General features: G+C 45.2%; 1 protein-coding gene across 6 annotated transcripts in view; it reads right to left on the reverse strand.

The window, feature by feature from the left end:
• LOC123770518 (homer protein homolog 2) overlaps nt 1-19,902 on the reverse strand; it is a 292,519-nt gene that overhangs the window by 70,882 nt on the left and 201,735 nt on the right. For 2 of the 6 annotated variants that reach the window (XM_069324488.1, XM_069324487.1), the window contains 3 exons: nt 13,815-13,910; nt 5,583-5,739; nt 4,841-4,891 (listed from right to left, as the gene is read on the reverse strand). In XM_069324488.1, coding sequence (XP_069180589.1) covers nt 4,841-4,891; nt 5,583-5,739; nt 13,815-13,910 — 304 coding nt within the window. The remainder of the gene's footprint in view (nt 1-4,840; nt 4,892-5,582; nt 5,740-13,814; nt 13,911-19,902) is intronic. The other 4 variants (XM_045762502.2, XM_045762514.2, XM_069324489.1 and 1 more) reach the window with 3 other exon arrangements.

The raw sequence follows: 19,902 nt of genomic DNA on the forward strand, positions 1-19,902 counted from the left end.
CTGAGTCCCACCTCACTTCGTGTGAGTTTGAAGGTTGCTCCGTCCCGCTGTCTCAGGGTGACACTCACCATCGTTGCCTCCGCCGTGCTGCCTGTTGAGTCAATGACACCTTTGACCCGGAGTCCTACAAGTGGTGCTCAGTGCTTGTACTCCACCTCACCAGTCCACTGTGATTGATATTTGGGTACAGGAAGCTTCAGTGTTGCCTGCGCAGTTTAGGTTGCTGCAACACACAAGGTTGGTTGCCTCTTCAGATGCCCTGCAGCTGCCCCGCTTTAGTTATAGGGACCTGGACTTGGGGGTGTTAGTCACCTTGACTTTGGTTTCGTCCGTGCCCCCTTGTCCTTTCCCTGCTGTGGTTCATCCTGCTCCCGGCTCTCAAATGTTTGAAGGTTTTGGAGTCGGGGGCAGGGTTTTCTTGACGTTGAGACTTGGGCGGCTTCAAGGACTGCCCCTTCTTAATCAGTGAAGGAGGCATTTGAGCCTGTTTCTCCTGCTGGGGATTTAGAGCTGTGCCAGCGGGCCCCCTTCATCCCTGCTTTTCAGCGGATTCTGCCTTTTCTCCAGAGACAGAGGGTTTGGAGGATTGCTCGGCCCCGGGTCCTGACATTGAGAATCCCAGAGCTGGGGAGTCGACCTGGGGGGGGCTTGGGCCCCATTTGACCCCGCTTGGGTGTTCGTACTCTTGGCGCCTTTGTTGTTACAGGGGGAGGGATTTTCCTATCCCCCCCCCTCCTTGTACGAGTTTGGTATGAGTTCGACTCCTCCTTGGGTTCAATTCTGTGTTCCACTGGGTTCCTCGGTTCCCTCCTTCCAGAGGTTTTCGGCTTCATGCATCCTGCCGAGGGAGATGCGGGTTCAGACTTGTCCCGTCTGAACCCTTAGGTCTTTTGCCCCTCCTTTCGGATGACCACTCTGTCCCAGGTCCAGCTGCTTTTGGAACCGGGCGCTTGGATGGTGTCCCTGGACCTCCAGGGACACCATCGGAATGCGTATTGGCATGTCCTCATTCATCCGGGGTTCAGGGACTGGCTCAGTTTTGTTTTGGGGTGACAGGTTTACTGCTTTTGTTTCCTTCCTTTCGGCTTAAATCTGGCACCTCGCATGTTCACACGCCTTACTCAGGTCATGGTGACTTGTTTGCCTCTGTTAGGGGTTTTTGTTCCGGCTTATCTTGATGACTGACTGGTCTGAGCTCCCAGCCAGTCTTTGTGTCTGCTCGCCAGGGATTTGGTTCTTTTCCAGTTCACCAGGTTTGGGTTCTTGGTGAACTGGAGGAAGTCCCATTTGTTTCCCTCTCAGGTTCGGACTTGGCTGGGTGTTGTGTGAGACTCTCGGACTGCTTCCTTGTCTCTCTCTTCGGCGGCGATGCTACGTCTGCAGGAGTCTGAACTTCTCCGTGCTGGTCTACCCATCAGGTCGGATCTGGCTTCAACAGCTGTTCTGGTTCCTTCGGGTACATCCATTCTGCCGCTCTCGTGGTCACTGGGTTCGGACCCCGGGGGCCTTGCGTCGGTTGATGCGTCACCTGCTTCCTCTTCGGGTTTTTTGGGGTCTGTGCCGTGGTGCCTACCTGAGCCCTCGCTCGATGTGTTCACAGATACCTCATTTCTCAGCTGGGGCTTTGTGACCAGTACTCACCAGGCCAGCCAGGGTGGGGTTTATCCTTCCGTCAGGCTCACAGTACGGCGTGGGAGTTCGTGGCGGTGTGGCATTCACTTCACAGGGTTCGGGTCGCTCGCGGATCGACAATCTGGCGCCATTCGAACTGCTCCCCTTTGGTTCATTGTCAGAACCACGGGGGGTTCGATGCGGTCTTTGGCTCTTTGGGGCTGGTTGCTTTGGGTAACTTGTCTGCCGAGTTCTCGGGGTTTGGCTCTCCTGGGGGTTCATGTCTAGGGAGTGACCAATGTACTGGCGGACAGCTTGTCCCGTTTCCTTCCCCTGTCCATGGAATGGACAGTTGACGCCGACTTGTTCCGTTGGCTCTGCCAGACGTTCGGGCCCCGGACATGAACCTCTTTGTATCAGCTTGGTCAAGGTAGGTTGGAAAAATGACAGGTTGGATAACAAGAACCTTTCACACTAGAGATGCTATACCGATGATGATACTTTTCAAGACACTAGTGCTCTCTAGAGAGGAGTACTGCTGCACAATGACAGCCCCTTCCAAAGCTGGAGAAATTGCTGACCTGGAGAGCGTGCAGAGATCCTTTACTGCTAGAATCCACACAGTAAAATATCTAAACTACTGGGACCGACTAAAGAGCCTAAATCTGAATTCTCTTGAGCGCAGGCGGGAGAGAGACATAATAATTTATACATGGAAAATATTAGACGGGGGCTGGTCCCAAACCTGCATACAGAAATAACATCACATGAGACCAGGAGGCATGGCAGGATGTGCAGAATACCCTCATTGAAAAGCAGAGGTGCAACAGGTACTCTGAGAGAGAACTCTATCAACATCAGAGGCCCGAGGCTGTTCAACACGCTTCCACAACACATAAACGGCATAACTGGCCGACCCCTCACAGTGTTCAAGAGAGAACTAGATAAGTACCTAAAGGGATATCTGATCAACCAGGCTGTGATTCATATGTCAGGCTGCGAGCAGCTGTGTCAAACAGCCTGGTTGACCAGTCCAGCATCGAAGAGGCCTGGTCGACGACCGGGCTGCGGGTACACTAAGCCCCGGAAACACTTCAAGGTAACCTCAAGGTAAGGTAAGGCGTCTTCCAGGATATGCAGTGCCTGTCCCCAACTGCGAGGCAGTCATGGTCGATGCCTTTCAACTGGACTGGTCACGGTGGGGTTACTCTTCTTCTTCTTCCTCTTCCCTCCGGTTTGGTTGTTGCGCCAGGTCCTGGCACGCTTGGAGACTTACCAGGGGAGAGTAGTCCTGTTGGCTCCTTGGTGGCCAGCCCAGTCCTGGTTTTAGGCTCTTGCTCGATATCCAAAACCGAGAGTCATCCCGCTGCTCCGCCTCTTTCAGCAGATCGGTCCGATCTGGTACGTGGCTGGTTCGATCTTCTCCACTCTTCATGTCTGGTCTTTTTTACGCACGTTTATAATCACTTGTATGGGGATCAGGTGGCTACGTTGATGGTGTCCCACCTGCGAGTTTTGTCTCGACGGCAGTATGAAATTTCCTGGCAGTCCTTTCGGAACTTTTTTGTCTCTTCGTAGGTTGTATTCGATTTCTGATCGGGTTGTTTTGTCCTTTCTCCCTTGGTTGTTTCAGGACCATCATCTTATGCCAAATACTGTCGCCTCATATCGTATGGCGCTGGCAGAGCCGCTGCTGCTTGCATTTGGGGTGGATGTCACTTCTGCTCCGTTCCGCAAACTTTCTCGGGCATTGTTTCACCTCCGGCCTGCTCATGCACCACCTGAGCTGTCCTGGTCATTGAACTGGGTGCTCTCTTTTCTTTCTTCTCCTTGGTTTGTGGTGGCCCCCTCGGTTCAGGACTGTTTTTCTAAGGCTCTTTTCTTGTTTACATTGGCTCCTCCTCGCGTCGGGGAGCTTTATGCTCTCCTCTGGCACAGCGGTTTCTGCTCTTTCAGTCCTGGTGGTCGTTTTGTTTGTTTGAAGCCATCTTCTCCTTTTTTGGCGAAGAATGAGTCTGCTGCTTTCCGAAAGGGTCCTTGGGTTGTTGATGCCTGGTTGGTTCAGCCAGGGGTTCATCAGGTTTTATGTCCAGTTGCGGCTCTTCGCCATTATTTGCACGCTACAGCCTCTGTGGCAGGGGATGTGCTTTGGGTGGACCCAGTTTCCCTCCTTCCCTGTTCCTAGGCGCGGGTCTCCAAGGACGGCTGCAGGATTATTCGGTCCAGCCAGCCTGCGGTCTATCCCTGTGCCCACAACGTTCGTAAGTTCGCGGCTTCGGCTGCTGCACTAGGTTTTTGGAGGTCGAACAGGGTCCTGGCCGCACGGTGCCTCGTTAATGTTCTGAACCCCTTCTCGGGCATGTGTGTAGCCTTGGGTCACAGGTTGCAGCCAGTTATTTCGACTTCGAGTTGTGAGGTGAGTGACAGCCACCTCCCGGGTAAGTCCCTTTTCTTCTTTATCTTTGATTAGGTACCTCCGGGAGCTGAAGGGACTCTCCACAGAAAACCAGCACAGAATGTAATGAAACACCATTTTCTGGATGAGACCCGGATTTTCCCCGGCATCCCTCCCTCCCTCCGGTCGGCGTTTTTTTGCATTTTCAATATTCAGCCTATGAACTGAGGAGAGTAGCCGGTGGGAAGGTCTGGGACCCACCTCCTCTTCCCGGGGAAGGGGGCGGGGGATTGCGCAAACGGATGAGCGGCGGTTGTGGAGATGTCATGCTATTTTTCCTGTTTTTGATTGGGGAGTTCTGCTTGCTAGTTCGGCTTTTGGTTTGCAATTTTTGACCAGCAGTAGTTTGTTTTGGAATTTCTACCTTTTTGAGTGCTTGACCTGGTAGATGCCAGACAAAGACTGCTTCCAATTACACAGGGGTGTCTTTAGGCCATTGCTCCTCGTGCCTCTCTTGAGGGGGCCTCTGGTCCCCGGTAGGCTTAGAACTCCTTCGATTGACTGTTGCCACGGTCTAATATATACACATCAGCCCAGTATAGCTCTGAGGAGCCTCTGGGTCTCACCCAGAAAATAGCATTTCATTACATTTAATGCTGGTTTTTTTCAGAAACTTACTGTGACTTTTTTCTCTGTATATCAAGAAATCTAAATGTTTTAGATTTCTAGCCTACTGTGCAAATATGGAACATGAGAAAGAAATTAGAGTAGTTTTTGCAGAATAATGATGATGATGAGATCTCTAGGAAGGATTATGTAAGGTAGAAATGTTACCATGGATGTGAAGAAAGGATTAGGTGCCAGCACACTCCTGCCAACCCTGACCTATGGGAGTGAAATACGGACATGAAATGAGAGAGACATATACAATTCAGGCTGTCAAAATGAATTTATTAAGAAATGCACTGGGAGGAATAAATATTATTTTATGATGATTGGGAATTGTGGGGAGGAAGATGGATAACAAGACTGTAAGGAGAATATAAAAGATTGAGCATAGTGAAAGTGGCTTACAACAGCAACATGGAAAGTAAACAGACGAGGAGTCACAATAACGTGGCTGAAAATATGATGACCAAACCACACACCACAAGATGAAGAAACGACGACATTTCGGTCAGTCCTGGACCATTATCAAGTCGTATGTGATCACATACAACTGGATAATGGTCCAGGACTGACCGAAATGTCATTTCTTTATCTTCTGGTGTGTTGGTTTGGTCATCATGGAAAGTAAAAGCAAAGAATAACATAGAGGAAAGGTACCATGAGAGCATTAAGATTATCTGAACACACTAAAAAGATAAGGTTTAGAGAAGGCTGCCTGGAACCTTTTTTTTTATTGTGGTCAACTTCTCAGAGGGGAGTTTCCAAAGGGAAGATGAGACATCGGAAATACAGACAGCAATTATACTGTAGAGCTCTAGCTAATTACAGGTAATGCTATTCTCCTTACATCATATTATTCAACATAGTCTATAGAACTGAGGCATGAACACTTGAAATGTCAACAAACCTTTGAGCTAGTGCCAGTTTAAGACGGTCGTTCTCATATTTGAGCTGCATTTGTGTATCTACATTACTGCTGGCTCCTGTGGACCCTACTTTGTCCCCGCCACCTCCTCCTCCCCCTCCTTGCTTGTGCTTTGGGCTTTCTCCTGCCGGCTGGAGACCTGATTGCATCGTTTAAATACAAGAATAGCATTAGCTATCAGATCTTGCATGTGAACAAAATCTGAAATAAACTAAAATATTCTTTATACTGTATCACACAAATGTCCTGCCTGTCCTTACATTTAAACAGATGGATGGGCAAGCATATTGACAAATACACATATGGACAGGCAAGGACAGCATTACATGTCCCCACCACTACACATACCATTCAAATTCTGAATGCTTATATCCTATATAATACTGTACAAACACAACCAAAGGTGCTAAATTATATTTGATGTCTCTATATCATAGTATAGTTAACAGATCCATTGTATATATACACTTCATTCAGAATAAAGAGTGATGAGTTAAGAAACTAAGTGTGCAACTGAAAACACAAGAAAAGTGAATTAGAAAAGATTCCCTTTAATTAAGTATTATTTTTATTTATTTAATAGAAAGCTTGCAAAAGAAAGTGGTAGCACTTGATCCCACACTGCCAACCTGGGTAGATAATGCCCACACCAGAAAGGTTTGGAAAGCAGTATAGAGAGAATTAGTAAAAGATATTCTTAGTAAAGCATAGTATCACAAACATTTTCCTAATTATGACTTTCACAATGTGTAGCATACAGCAAATTATTGTCACCACACACCACAAAACATTCACAACAATATTGTTAACAGTTTAATTCATGTACTACCAATATGTACATGTGACAAGTGATATGGAGTACTTGTACACCTGGTCTATGAGTTGTACTAGCAATATGTACATGTGACGAGTGACATGGAGTACTTGTACACCTGGTCTATAAGTTGTACTAGCAATAAGTACATGTGACAAGTGACATGGAGTACTTGTACACCTGGTCTATAAGTTGTACTAGCAATAAGTACATGTGACAAGTGATATGGCGTACTTGTACACCTGGTCTATGAGTTTCCTCCTAATAACCTTTCAAACGTAAGCCTCACTCTACTTGCTCACATTCTTGCCTTTCTTATTCTAATACAATCAAACTCTCTCGTACATACTTTTTGTTACTCTCTTATTATCTGTTCATTTCAAATGACATTAGCCCACTCTTCATTCTCATAAATACAAATTTATGCATTCTACATTTTCTGTAACACTGTTTTATCTGGGGTTAGCCCCTTGTGGTTCCCTGAAGCTACTATCACTGATAGTGTGTCATACTACTAGGCTCCATCCGTTGCACAGTTCTTATTGGCCTACTGGGAACCACGAGCAAGAACCTGGTCTCCTCAGAGAGGTGCAGGAAGAGGTGGCATTTATATATCAAGTTATTCATTTATGCTATCACCGAGGAAGGCACCTAGAAAGGTCTATCCAAAGAACAACAAAAGTGAGAACTGTTCTAGTGTAGCTCATAAACTGATTAGGTCAAAGATGAATGTTAACACTGCTATCAAGTCTGTTGTCAGTCTAAATAACAAATCACTGCAATACCAGACAAATGCTCATAAAACTAATCATGCTAAGGGCAGTAGGAGCCTTGAAATGCCGACCACCAGAACGGTAGCCAGCTGCTCTAACCACTGAGCAATTAAATCATATGCAACCAATATCCAACTGAGATATTAAGACTTCCCCGGGACCTGAGTGATCTTAAGCGCAGAGGTATTAGGTAGTCCATGCTCCAGCAATATAAATTGCTAACCACAATAAACTTGGATAATAACACTTGTTGGAGATCAAGACGCCTGGCTTACAAGCCATCTATAGGATAACATGTCAACAGTCATCTGCACGAGAACATATCACCAGAGCCATCTTTGGGATAACTCCATCTGCAAGCTCATGGAGTGACTACTAAGGGAAGGAATCATACAACATCTCCCAGAGAACAATCTTGTAAAATCAACGCAACATGAGTTTGTTAAAATAGATCCTGCCTTACTAACCTGCTCACATCAGGACTGCCTTCAGGAACCTGTGTAATGAATCCTTCAGAACCTTGTGTACCTCATATGTAAGACCAATCCTGGAGTATACAGCCCCAGCATGGAGCCCGTACCTTGTCAAGCACAAGACGAAGCTGGAAAAAGTTCAGAGGTATGCCACTAGGCTAGTCCCAGAACTAAGGGGCATGTGATACGAGGAAAGGCTGAGTGAAATGCACCTCACGTCGCTAGAAGACAGGAGAGCTCAGGGAGGCATGATCACTACCTACAAAATTCTTGGAGGAATTAATAGTGTAAAGATAAACTGTTTAACATGGGTGGTATGCGAACAAAGAGACACAGGTGGAAACTGAGTACCTAAATGAGCCACTGGGATGTTAGAAAGAACTTTTTCAGTGTCAGAGTAGTTAACAGATGGAATGCATTAGGCAGTGATGTGGTGATGGCTAATTCCATACACAGTTTCAAACGTAGATATGATAACTGGAAACTTCAAGAGGAAACTAGATTGTTTCCTTTAAGGATTGCCGGACCAACCGGCAATCCACCACCGGGCTGTGGTGGGTATGTGGGCCTGCGGGGTCGCTCCGAGCAACAGCCTGGTGGACCAAACTCTCACAAGTCAAGTCTGGCCCTGGGCCGGGCTTGGGGAGTAGAACAACTCCCAGAACCCCATCAACCAGGTATCAACCAGGTATAAGAGCCCAGTAGGATCAGGAATCTGTACATCAGTTGATTGACAGTTGAGAGGCGGGACCAATGAGCCAGAGCTCAACCCATACAAGCACAACTAGGTGAGTACATTTCTAGAAACGGTAACAGGTTATTCAGACAAAGGACTTCCGGTAGACGTAGCTTATATGGACTTTGCTGAAGCTTTTGACAAGGTACCACATGAGACACTGGCAAAGAAATTACAGGCATATGGAATAAATGGAAGAATACTCGAATGGATAAAATATTAGTTAAAACATAGAAAACAAAGGGTCATGCTAAATGGGAATAAATCTGACTGTGGAAATGTGTTAAGTGGGGTACCACAAGGGTCCATTTTGGGGCCAACCCTGTTTGTCATATACATCAATGAGACAGATGAGAATATTACAAACCACATTATCTAATTTGCAGATGACACTAAGATCTATGGTAAAGTGAAAGTGATATTGAGACCTTACACATGAACTCCATAAATGGTCAGATGACCGGCATATGCTTTTTAATGTCAATAAATGCAAGACCTTGCATATTGGGCAAAACTATCTACGTCACAACTACCAAATTGTCAGCACTACCTTACAAGAGATAGATGAAGAGAGGGACCTTGGAGTCAGAATCCAACATTCACTAAAAGTTGCACAACAAGTGGGAGCGGCAGTAAAAAATAGGGAACCAAACCCTGGGAATAATCACGCGTACCTTTACCTTCAAGGCAAAGAAAGTAGTCGATCAATTGTATAAGTCTCTGGTGCACCCCCACCTGGATCATTGCATCCAAACATAGAGACCTCATCTTCAGAAAGTCATAGCTGCTCTGGAGAAGGTGCAACGCCAGGCAACAAAAATCATACCAGAGCTTAGTCATCTCTCCTCTCGTATCAGGAACAGCTGCAGTGTTATTAGCCACAGGGCTAATAACACTGCAGACCAGGCATGACAGGGTGGATCTAATAGAAACCTTTAAAATACTGAAAAATTTGGAGGATGTAGATCCGGAAAATGTCTTCAAAAAGTCAGATGTAACATGAACGAGGAGCAATGGGTTCAAGCTCAACAAGCCACAAAGTAGGACAGAAAACATGAGATGCTTTTTCACCCATAGGGTTGTAAACCCACGGAACCATCTAACAGCCAAAGCCGTGAACACCAAAACTGTGCTTGAGTTTTAAAATACAGCTAGAAAAGATCATCAGGGCAAATATAGGGGACCTTTGACAAGCCGCCAGCTTCCTGTCCTCGTCGAGGCCACTAGTATTAGTGGCCCCTCAGGTAAATTCAGGTAAATAACATATCACCAGACCCATCAGTTGAATAAAATGTCACCAGACCCATTTGTAAGATAACATATCACCAAAGCCATCTATAGGATAACATATCACCAGAGCCATCTGCAAGATAACATATTACAAGAGCCATCTGCATGATAACATATTACCAGAGCCATCTATGGGATAACATATCACCAAAGCATCTGCATGATAACATATTACCCAATTATTCTGCATGATAACATATCACCAGAGTCTTCTACATGAAAACATATCACCAGAGTCTTCTGCATGATAACATATCACCAGAGTCTTCTGCATGATAACATATCACCAGTCTTCTGCATGATAACATATCACCAGAGTCTTCTGCATGATAACATATCACCAGAGTCTTCTGCATGATAACATATCACCAGAGTCTTCTGCATGATAACATATCACCAGAGTCTTCTGCATGATAACATATCACCAGGTTTCTGCATGATAACATATCACCAGTCTTCTGCATGATAACATATCACCAGTCTTCTGCATGATAACATATCACCAGAGTCTTCTGCATGATAACATATCACCAGAGTCTTCTGCATGATAACATATCACCAGAGTCTTCTGCATGATAACATATCACCAGAGTCTTCTGCATGATAACATATCACCAGAGTCTTCTGCATGATAACATATCACCAGTCTTCTGCATGATAACATATCACCAGAGTCTTCTGCATGATAACATATCACCAGCGTCTTCTGCATGATAACATATCACCAGTTTTCTGCATGATAACATATCACCAGAGTCTTCTGCATGATAACATATCACCAGAGTCTTCTGCATGATAACATATCACCAGTCTTCTGCATGATAACATATCACCAGAGTCTTCTGCATGATAACATATCACCAGAGTCTTCTACATGATAACATATCACCAGTCTTCTACATGATAACATCACCAGAGTCTTCTGCATGATAACATAGCACCAGAGCCATCTGCATGATAACATATCACCAGTCTTCTGCATGATAACATATCACCAGAGCCATCTGCATGATAACATATCACCAGTCTTCTGCATGATAACATATCACCAGAGCCATCTGCATGATAACATATCACCAGAGTCTTCTGCATGATAACATATCACCAGTCTTCTGCATGATAACATATCACCAGTCTTCTGCATGATAACATAGCACCAGAGCCATCTGCATGATAACATATCACCAGAGTCTTCTACATGATAACATATCACCAGAGTCTTCTACGTGATAACATATCACCAGAGCAACAGGACTCTTACCCGGCGTGAGTCCTTCCACTCCCTCTACAGAATGACTGTGCCCATCTTGTCAATACCTTTGGGCAGTCAGTATATCATGGCTGCATGCCATCTCGTCAAGCCTGTCCTCAGGCTGGGCTTGGGGAGTAGAACAACTCCCAGAACCCCATCAAGCAGAGGCCCTCTCTGTAATTTTCCTATTTCCAACACTGAGAGATCTTGTTCTTTAAACCAGGTCTAACCATTTAGACTTTCTCTAGCTTTCTTGATAGCATGAGGTGTGGGTGTCCCCCCAATGCCACAAACTCCAATACTAGCCTCTCGAGTGTGCACAATATTCTAAGTGATTCCGTGTTAAGATTTCCGAAGATTGATATACGGTATTTTTAAACCGGGATTACATTCCTGAAGCTCTTGTTTATATGTGCTGATGGTGATAGGTTACACAAAATGGCAACCCTTGCTTTCATCACCCTTTCTGTCTAGTGCAGTAGTATCTTTCCCTCTGATCATAGACTACTGCCATCCACCTTTCTCTTGCTTGTACCCTCATTACCTTACATCTATTAGGGTAAAACTCCAGTAGCCGCTCACTGGATCATCCCCTGCAGCTCCCAGATCCCTTTTGCAGTTGCATACAATCTTATTTAATTTTGTCCTTTTTATTAGTTTTGCATTATTTGCATCTGGAAAAGATCCTCAAGGCAAATCAGGGGACCTTTTGACAAGCTGCCAGCTTCCTGTCCTCATTGAGGCCACTAGGATTAGTGGTCCTCAGATAAATCATCATGAATATAATACTGTATTAAGAAAGCAAGAGTCTGTTCATATATGACCAAAAACATTATCCTTGCGACACCACTTGCTACCATTCCCTATCCTGACATCTCACTCATTATTGGCCTACTGTTTGTCAGGTATTTCATTCTAACCTAGATCTTGCTTGGAAAGGGTCTTGAGAGTTCTTCTACTACCCAAGCCCTGCCTGAGGCCAAGCTCGACTTGTGATAACTTGAACCAACAGGCTGTTGCTTGGAGCGGCCCGCAGGCCCACATATTCACTACCGCCTGGTAGGTCCGGCACTTTTAGCTAGGCCGTGTCTAATTGTTTCTTGAAGTCCACCATCTTTCCAGCATACTGTACTTTTATTGCTTGCTGGGAAAGTATTGAATAACATGGATCTCTGATGTTCAGTAGAGTTTCCCATCCAAATAACCTGGTCTGTGCAATTCTGGCAAATGCCTTCACCTAATTGTAAATACCTTCTAGAATCTTCCATTGATTTTGTTCAACTTCCTTGTCATTTGTTATCGTAACATATTAGCATACTGATACAGTCCTTCACCCATGTTTAACAGAAGCATTCAGTCATACATGTACACCATGTCAACACACAATACCTTACCACAAATATACTATTAGTTGTATTTGTGAAATATATAGAGAATATGGGCATACCTATATGCTGGCCAGACCTTGGGATTGACCTCAACTAACACAAAACTTACCAACTGACACGTTCAAAACAATTAAACCTGCTTTTTTGTTTACAGAAGAAACACCTGTTGCTTTTCTGAGAATATATTTTACAAGATTACCCGAGCACAATTTAGACTCTGGAGCTTGAAATATTTACCACAAATAAAAATCCTGCAGTATTAACTACATTCTAATATACTACTAACTGCCTCTAATTCTGTTTAATTTAGAATTTTGATACAATTCTTTAAGGAACAAAGATGATATTGTGCACAGGTTATCTTTGCGGTTAATACAATAAATGGAAGAATTGTTACAAAAACATTAAGGTTACAAAAACATTAAGGCAACACAAGTGCACATAAAAGGAACAAAACAGCTACTAACTACAGTACAGCCACTATCTACAGCACACCACTAACTACAGTACAGCCACTATCTACAGCACATCACTAACTACAGTACACCACTAACCACAGTACAGTACTGTGCAGTATTTACACACAGGCTTTACACTTTCAATCATTGCTACAATTCTACATGAAATAAAATCACTACAAGTCTTGGGTTACTTATTGATATACTCAATATATTTTTGCCATTATATACCACATTTATACCATGATCAAAAAGCTAGTTATCCTTTTATTCCCCATTGTGTATACTTCCATCATTTTTTTGTATTAAAGACCATTACTTTTCAATGAACCGTAACCCAGGACATGAGCACAATGACAGACAAGCAAGAAGGCGTCGTGTGGACCTCATTCATCAAGTACTACACGTGTCACAACAACTACCAACACCGCACTACCACTGGGGTCATACATTCCAAAAATAAATATTGAATGCGTTTTTCTTTTTAAGTGTATGTGAGAAAAATGTTAAAAGAAAAACTTAGGTTATGCCAATTTATGTTAGTATGACACATAACTCAAAAAGCTAATTCATCCTGCTGTTTAAACAATAATAAGGACTTAATTTCTCATGAGAATTAATTGTACATCTTTTTTAAATAAATAATGTAATAGTAAATGTTCATTTTTAATAAATGCAAATGCTTATTTCTCGATTTTAAGCAACAGAGATTGCAAATACTTGAATTTACATAATCAATGTTTCCCACTTTTGGAAATAAAAAGCGAATTCAGAAATCGATAGCCACATAACAAATTAATGAAAAGCTTGGTGATTATATGTTCCTCATTCAATTAACGACTCACTGTTAATAAGCGAATACAAGATATAATGGATCATGCAACCTAATTGGCTAAAAAGCTTAGACGTAAAACTGCACGAGGTGTTGCAAATACTGTATATTTTTCATCACGAGACCATGGGAGATTTGAAAGATTTTCCGAAGGCCAAATCTTAAGAGTTAACTAAACCCTAGGCCAAGATTGTTTACCTGAGAGGCTTTGTGAGCGCTGATGAGCAACTAGTGACGATTTGAGCAGCGTGGCATTAATGTCATTAGAGTTGGCCAGAGCTAGGTGATCCAGACCTGTAAGAGGAGCCCCAGTAAACGCTCAGCAACCTGTATCACCCGCACTAATCAACTCCCATTCAGGCTTCTCGCTTAACAAACAACTTAGATTTTTAGGATCAAAACAGGTTTGACTTGTTATTCCATCTGTACACCATGACTGAGAACACAAGCTAAATACAAATGCCATGCATAATGAATGTGAATACATTAATATTATGTAATGCTTTTCACCATTAATTTGGTACTTGCCTCCCAGGTGGAGAAATAATAATTACAATTAACTCGAGAAGGCAGAGCCTATATTGATTATTCAATCACTTTTGTATTCAGTAAGTTTGTATAACAACCTTCCTCACTAATATAATGTTGTCTTTAAAACTTTAATACACAAGTAATAGTCCATATACTGCACATCTAATAACTACGTACAAACAAAATTACAATGATCACATTGGATTGGTTGGCCTCTTAACATACTATTCTTAGAAATACACTAAGTAATCACCTGGTGAAAAGTCACAAGGAAATACGTGTCAAGAAAACATGCTTTAATTAGTCAATGCAATAGAGGAACATTAAGCTTTCTAACTTTTATGCTTAGTTCCATTAATATTATGCTCAATGAAATATGAGGTGCGAAGCATAGCATAATTGATCAGCATTACGTTAAAGTTCAGATTTAATTATCAGGATTCAAATACTTTCTGATATACAATAAATAATCATAACTAACACAACACATCTTGGTCATAACCCAAATGACAAACTTAAATGAACAAAACATGGAAAATGGAAAAGGATAAAAGGAAATTTATTAGCTATATGGGGCCAAAAGCTTTTTGGATAACAGATAACTAGATTAGACACACGTTAGTCGGGCCATGTAACAACCAGTCACTGTTCAGTGTTGATGGTGCAGAAGCACGCAAGGTGGTCATTAGTCTTGCCTCGTACTGGGGCCTATGTCCATAAAGAATTAATCTAGACGATGGTATGACAGCAAAGTGTAGACCGGTATGTCCACACATGAGATGACAACACACACCTAGGAGTGGATAACTACACACATTTCTGAAGGAAGGCACATCTACAAATTTGTACAGTACTATGTTCAATAATTTTTACTTTCTATAAGGCATAATTATTTTGTATAATTATAATAATTCCAATACCTCATATTTACATGTTGAGTAACATTACAAACAGAGGTACTGTACTATATATTGAACCAGTCCTCTCACTTAATGTCGTATTTTTTACGGAACCAATCCGTTAAAAATGAGGTACAGGATAATAGTAAAATTCAAATGCTGTGATACTGACTTCATCTATGCATAAGCCTTGACAGGTTAGGAAGGTTGCATGGGTTTGTACATTTCTTGTTAAGCAAAACGATTGCATTTTTTACGGAGTGGCAAACCGAGAGAATGAGCCAATATAGTGCACCACATATACCGAGGATCAAAACACAATGAAATAAAAATCTTCCTTCAAAAAAGTGTATGGAGATAGAATATGGGGAACACTGAGGGAATGAAACAAGCCTAAGAGACTTCTGGAACGTGGTGCCGACTGTCTCCTTAAAGTTGCATCGATGTCATCCTCTAGTGCCAGGACTAGACTGTCCAGGTCTGCAGGAAAAACAGGCATAATTGCTTTGATTTTTGAACTAAAGGTGAGCGTACTCAGAAGAGGAAGGGTAAAGGCACAAGATATGTGAAGACTAAGTAAGGGGAGCAAGAGACAAAATATAAAGATACATCTATTGAAATACTAATCTGAAGACACTTACAGTATGCTCACTATAATCTGCAAATAAAATATAATAAAATCTAAATAGAAGAAAAATGCAAAAAATCTAATGTATACTGCTTTCATGCTGTCACATTACGTATAGAACTTGCTTAACATAAAATTTTAATCTTGAAATGGAGAAACATTAGATGATATTCTGGAAGAGTCACAGACAAGAATTAACTTGTTCACAGCTTGGACAGAAAAGGATCTGATGAATCAAGCCATCAGTCCAGTCCGATATTGGTCCTTAAGACTGTATGTAAAGTATGCTGCTATACAGTATCATAATATCACAAAACAATGCCTTTTCTTTATTTACCTCACTAGAGTGCTCGCTTGGACATTCTAACATTAAGTTACAAAGAACATGGAACTGGGCATTAATGGCATATAGATAAAATACAGCTCTATGGATGAAATATCTATAGATTCAGGAAAGTTGATAAAAAACCAGCGTTGAATGTAATGAAACGCCATTTTCTGGGTGAGCCCCGGAGGCTCCCTGGAGCTTATCGGGCTAATGTGTGTTATGTTAGACCGGGACATTAGCTAAGGAGTTCAGACCTACCAGGGACCAGCGCCAGAACCTGGCCCCTTCAGAGAGGTTTCAGGGAGCAATGGCCCTGGAAAACCCCATATGGTTGGGGGTTTTCCTTATCTGCCATCGACCGGGGTTAGGCACCCAGAAAGGTAGGCGTAACAAAACAAACCCCACATGGTAAGAAACTACAACAAAAACCGAACAGAGAGGTAGAAAACTCCCTACAATCCCAAGGAAACAAGCAAACAAGCAAACATCACACTTTACTGCCGCGCCGATCGTCCGCGCAGCCCTCCCCACCCCGGGAGGGGGAGGGGGGAGCCCCGGACCTACCGCACCGGCTGCCAAGCTCCAGTTCGCAAGCTAAGCGTCAACCAACGCGAAAAAACCGCCGACCGGTGGGAGGGAGGGTTTCCAGGGAGCCTCCGGGGCTCACCCAGAAAATGGCGTTTCATTACATTCAACGCTGGTTTTCTGTGGGGAGCCCCTACGGCTCCCTGGAGCTTCATACCCAAAGAGAAGGAAAAGAAAGGGCTAACCCGGGAGGCGGCCGCCACAAACTCTGCAACGCAAAGCCAAGACAACCGGACGCAAACCTGCGACCCAAGGCAACAAGAACGCCCAAGAACAGACGCACACATGGATGGGCGGCCAAAAACCTGTGCGACCCACAATTCCCTGCGCCCGAAATGAGCCCGAGACGTCACCAACACAGCAGCAATTGCTGCAAACGTCTGAACAGCACGGGCGCAAAGACAGACCGCAGTAAGAAGGAAAACACTGCGGACGACCCGGGAGACCCGAGCCCTGAAAACAGGGAACGAAGGAACCGGATCAACCACAGCGCATCCCCAGGCATGGTACGCCGGCAACAGCAAAAAGCACAACTGGACAACACAGGACGCACCCCCCGGCCAAACCAAACAAGTACCAATACCCCAAGAACCCCTCCGGAAAGCAGCCGCCTCGACCGTCGCCAGGACAGAGAAAGGCTGCACACCAATAAAGCTACCACCAGTACCAAAGAGGAGGAAACTGAAACCGAAGGGGCTACCACAAACTGAGGGGAAGAGAAGAAGGCACCCTGAACAAGGACCAGGATGGCTCAGGCGACTCATGAGCAGGCCGGAGGGGAAACAAAACGCGAGAAGACGTAATAAACGTCATACAGTCTCCAAGACGAAGCTCGCAGGTGGGACACCGGCAACAAAGCCACCGGAACACCATAGAGATGGCGATACCTGCGTCAAAATACCAGACGCGAAGAGCCAAAGAGAAGGCCGAACCAGTCACGGACAGGACCGATTCGGCCTGCTGAAAGAGGCGAAGCCTCAGGAAAAACGCCCCGGGTACGGACACCTATCAAGCAGCGTCTGAAAAGAAGGCCGGGCCGGCCACAGTGGAACCATAAGGACTGTTCTCGTGGGAATGGGCTGCAACTGAGCCAGAACCCGAAGCAACAGCTGGACCGGGAGAAGAGGTACAGGTACCCCCCACCTCGACCAGGCCTGCCGAAAGCCTCCACCGTGAAGACCTCGCAGGTGGGAAGGGCGCCACAAAACGGGCGACGCCTAGACCACGCCGACCCGAAGACGTCCATGGCCATGAGTCCATAAGCCCAACAGAGCCAACAAAACGCATCGGCGACGACTGGCCAACCCACGAAGAGGAATGAACCGAGACAGCTGTCCACCAGGACGCAGGACACACCCCGGACACGAACCACACTGTTAACCAAACCCCCCCTGTGGTTCCGGCAAGAACCACCGGAGAACAGTCCAAACAGAGCTGAATGGTAGAGTACCTAGTGACCCAAACCCTCCGAAGCGCAAACCAGACAGCCATGAACACCTGAACCGGGCTGTGAGCCCGACGGACAGACAGACTCCATCAACCTCGGCCGACCTGAGGAGCACTGGTCACAAAGCCCCAGCCGAGAGACGACCCGTCCGTGAACACATCGAGCGAAGGCTCGGGGAGCCGCCAAGGCACGGAACCCCGAAAACCCCAAAGAGGAAGCTGGTGACGCAGCACCAACACCAGATCCCCAGAGGAACCCAAGGAATGCAAGAGGCGGAAGTGGAGTCTCCGTAGGAACCAACCGACGCCGGAGCCAAACCCGACTCCGCGGGCAGACAAGCACGCCGAAGTGCAAACTCCCGCACAACCGCCCAAGCAACCTCTGAGCAACCCGGGACCCCCTCCTGAACAGCCAAAGGCGGGACCACAGCCACAGTAACACTTCTGGAGGGAAGACAATGAGGGGCCCAAGAGCCTGAAACAAGGCCCAGGTCCGAACCCGGGACGGAAACAGAGGGTAAAACCCCCAGATCACCAGGAAACCAAACCCAGCGATCTGGAAAGAACCATCCCCTGGCGAGCAGACAAGCGGACTGACTGGGAGCCCACTCCAGCCAGTCGTCGAGGTAGGCCAGACACCGAATCTCAGACGCAGACAGGGCACTAAGATCCGGTAAAAATAAAGAGTATACAAAGTGCCCTTCACAAAATAGGGAATGCAATAAAAACAGCAAACCTGAAAGCCCCACCACCAAAGCATTGTATGACAATCATATGAAGACATATTATGACATATGACAATCATTATATGACAATATGACAATTATAATCAAAGCATTATATGACAAAGAGTGCTGGGAAGACGGGACACCACGAGAGTAGCTCTCATCCTGTAACTACACTTAGGTAAGTACACATAGGTAATTACCAACCGTGCTAGCCCCAGAAAAACTGGAGAGGAACGTGCCAAGAAGTGGCCTGGAGGTCCAGGTCCACCATCCATGCACCCGGCCCTAACAGAATCCGAACAGGAGACAACAGTCCTCCGAGCAGGGCAGAGGATCCAGGGCGCAGACGGAAGTAGTCCAGAAGAACTGCAGACTGGAAAAGCTCATGACTGCAAAGAGCAGACGGGAAAAACTCATGACTGCAAAGAGCAGACGGGAAGCCCAGAAGGATGGGGCGGATCGACCACGCCCCACGCACCCACGAAGAGGAAATGACGAAGCGCAGGGAAGAAGCCCACCCCGCCAGCTCTGAACCCCCCCCAAGGGGGAGAAGCCGTCCTCCGACGCCAGCAGAGGCCGGAAGACAACCCAAAGCGCCCACCAACAGCGGGACCAAGCGAGAGGCAACAGAGCAAGCTGCTCCCCCAGCGCCCAGTCAACAGAGAAGGGAACAGAACCCCTTCAGAAAGAAAAAGTACACTACCGAAGTCATGAGGAGAGACTACGGGAATGAAACCACACTTCGCTGGAAGAGGAAGTGAGGGGAGACCTGATCACCACATACAAGATACCCAAGGGAATCGACAGGGTTGAGAAGGACAGGATATGTAACACAAGGGGCACACGCACTAGGGGACACAGGTGGAAACTGAGTACCCAAAAGAGCCACAGATAGAGTTTTTTTTTTTTTTTTTTTTTTTTTTTTTGAGTGTCAGAATGGGAACGGGAAAGCACTAAGAAGTAATGTGGCCACTCCTCACACAAGTAACGAGGCTGACCCCCATACAATGTCACATTGTGGGGTGACAGGTAAGCTTCTATCATGGATGAAAAATTTTCTGACTGATAGAAAAATGAGGGCAGTAATCAGAGGCAATGTATCAGAATGGAGAAATGTCACAAGTGGAGTACCACAGGGTTC

Source organism: Procambarus clarkii, chromosome 14 (genome assembly GCF_040958095.1).
Source record: "Procambarus clarkii isolate CNS0578487 chromosome 14, FALCON_Pclarkii_2.0, whole genome shotgun sequence".
In the NCBI taxonomy this organism is placed as follows: Eukaryota; Metazoa; Arthropoda; class Malacostraca; order Decapoda; family Cambaridae; genus Procambarus; species Procambarus clarkii.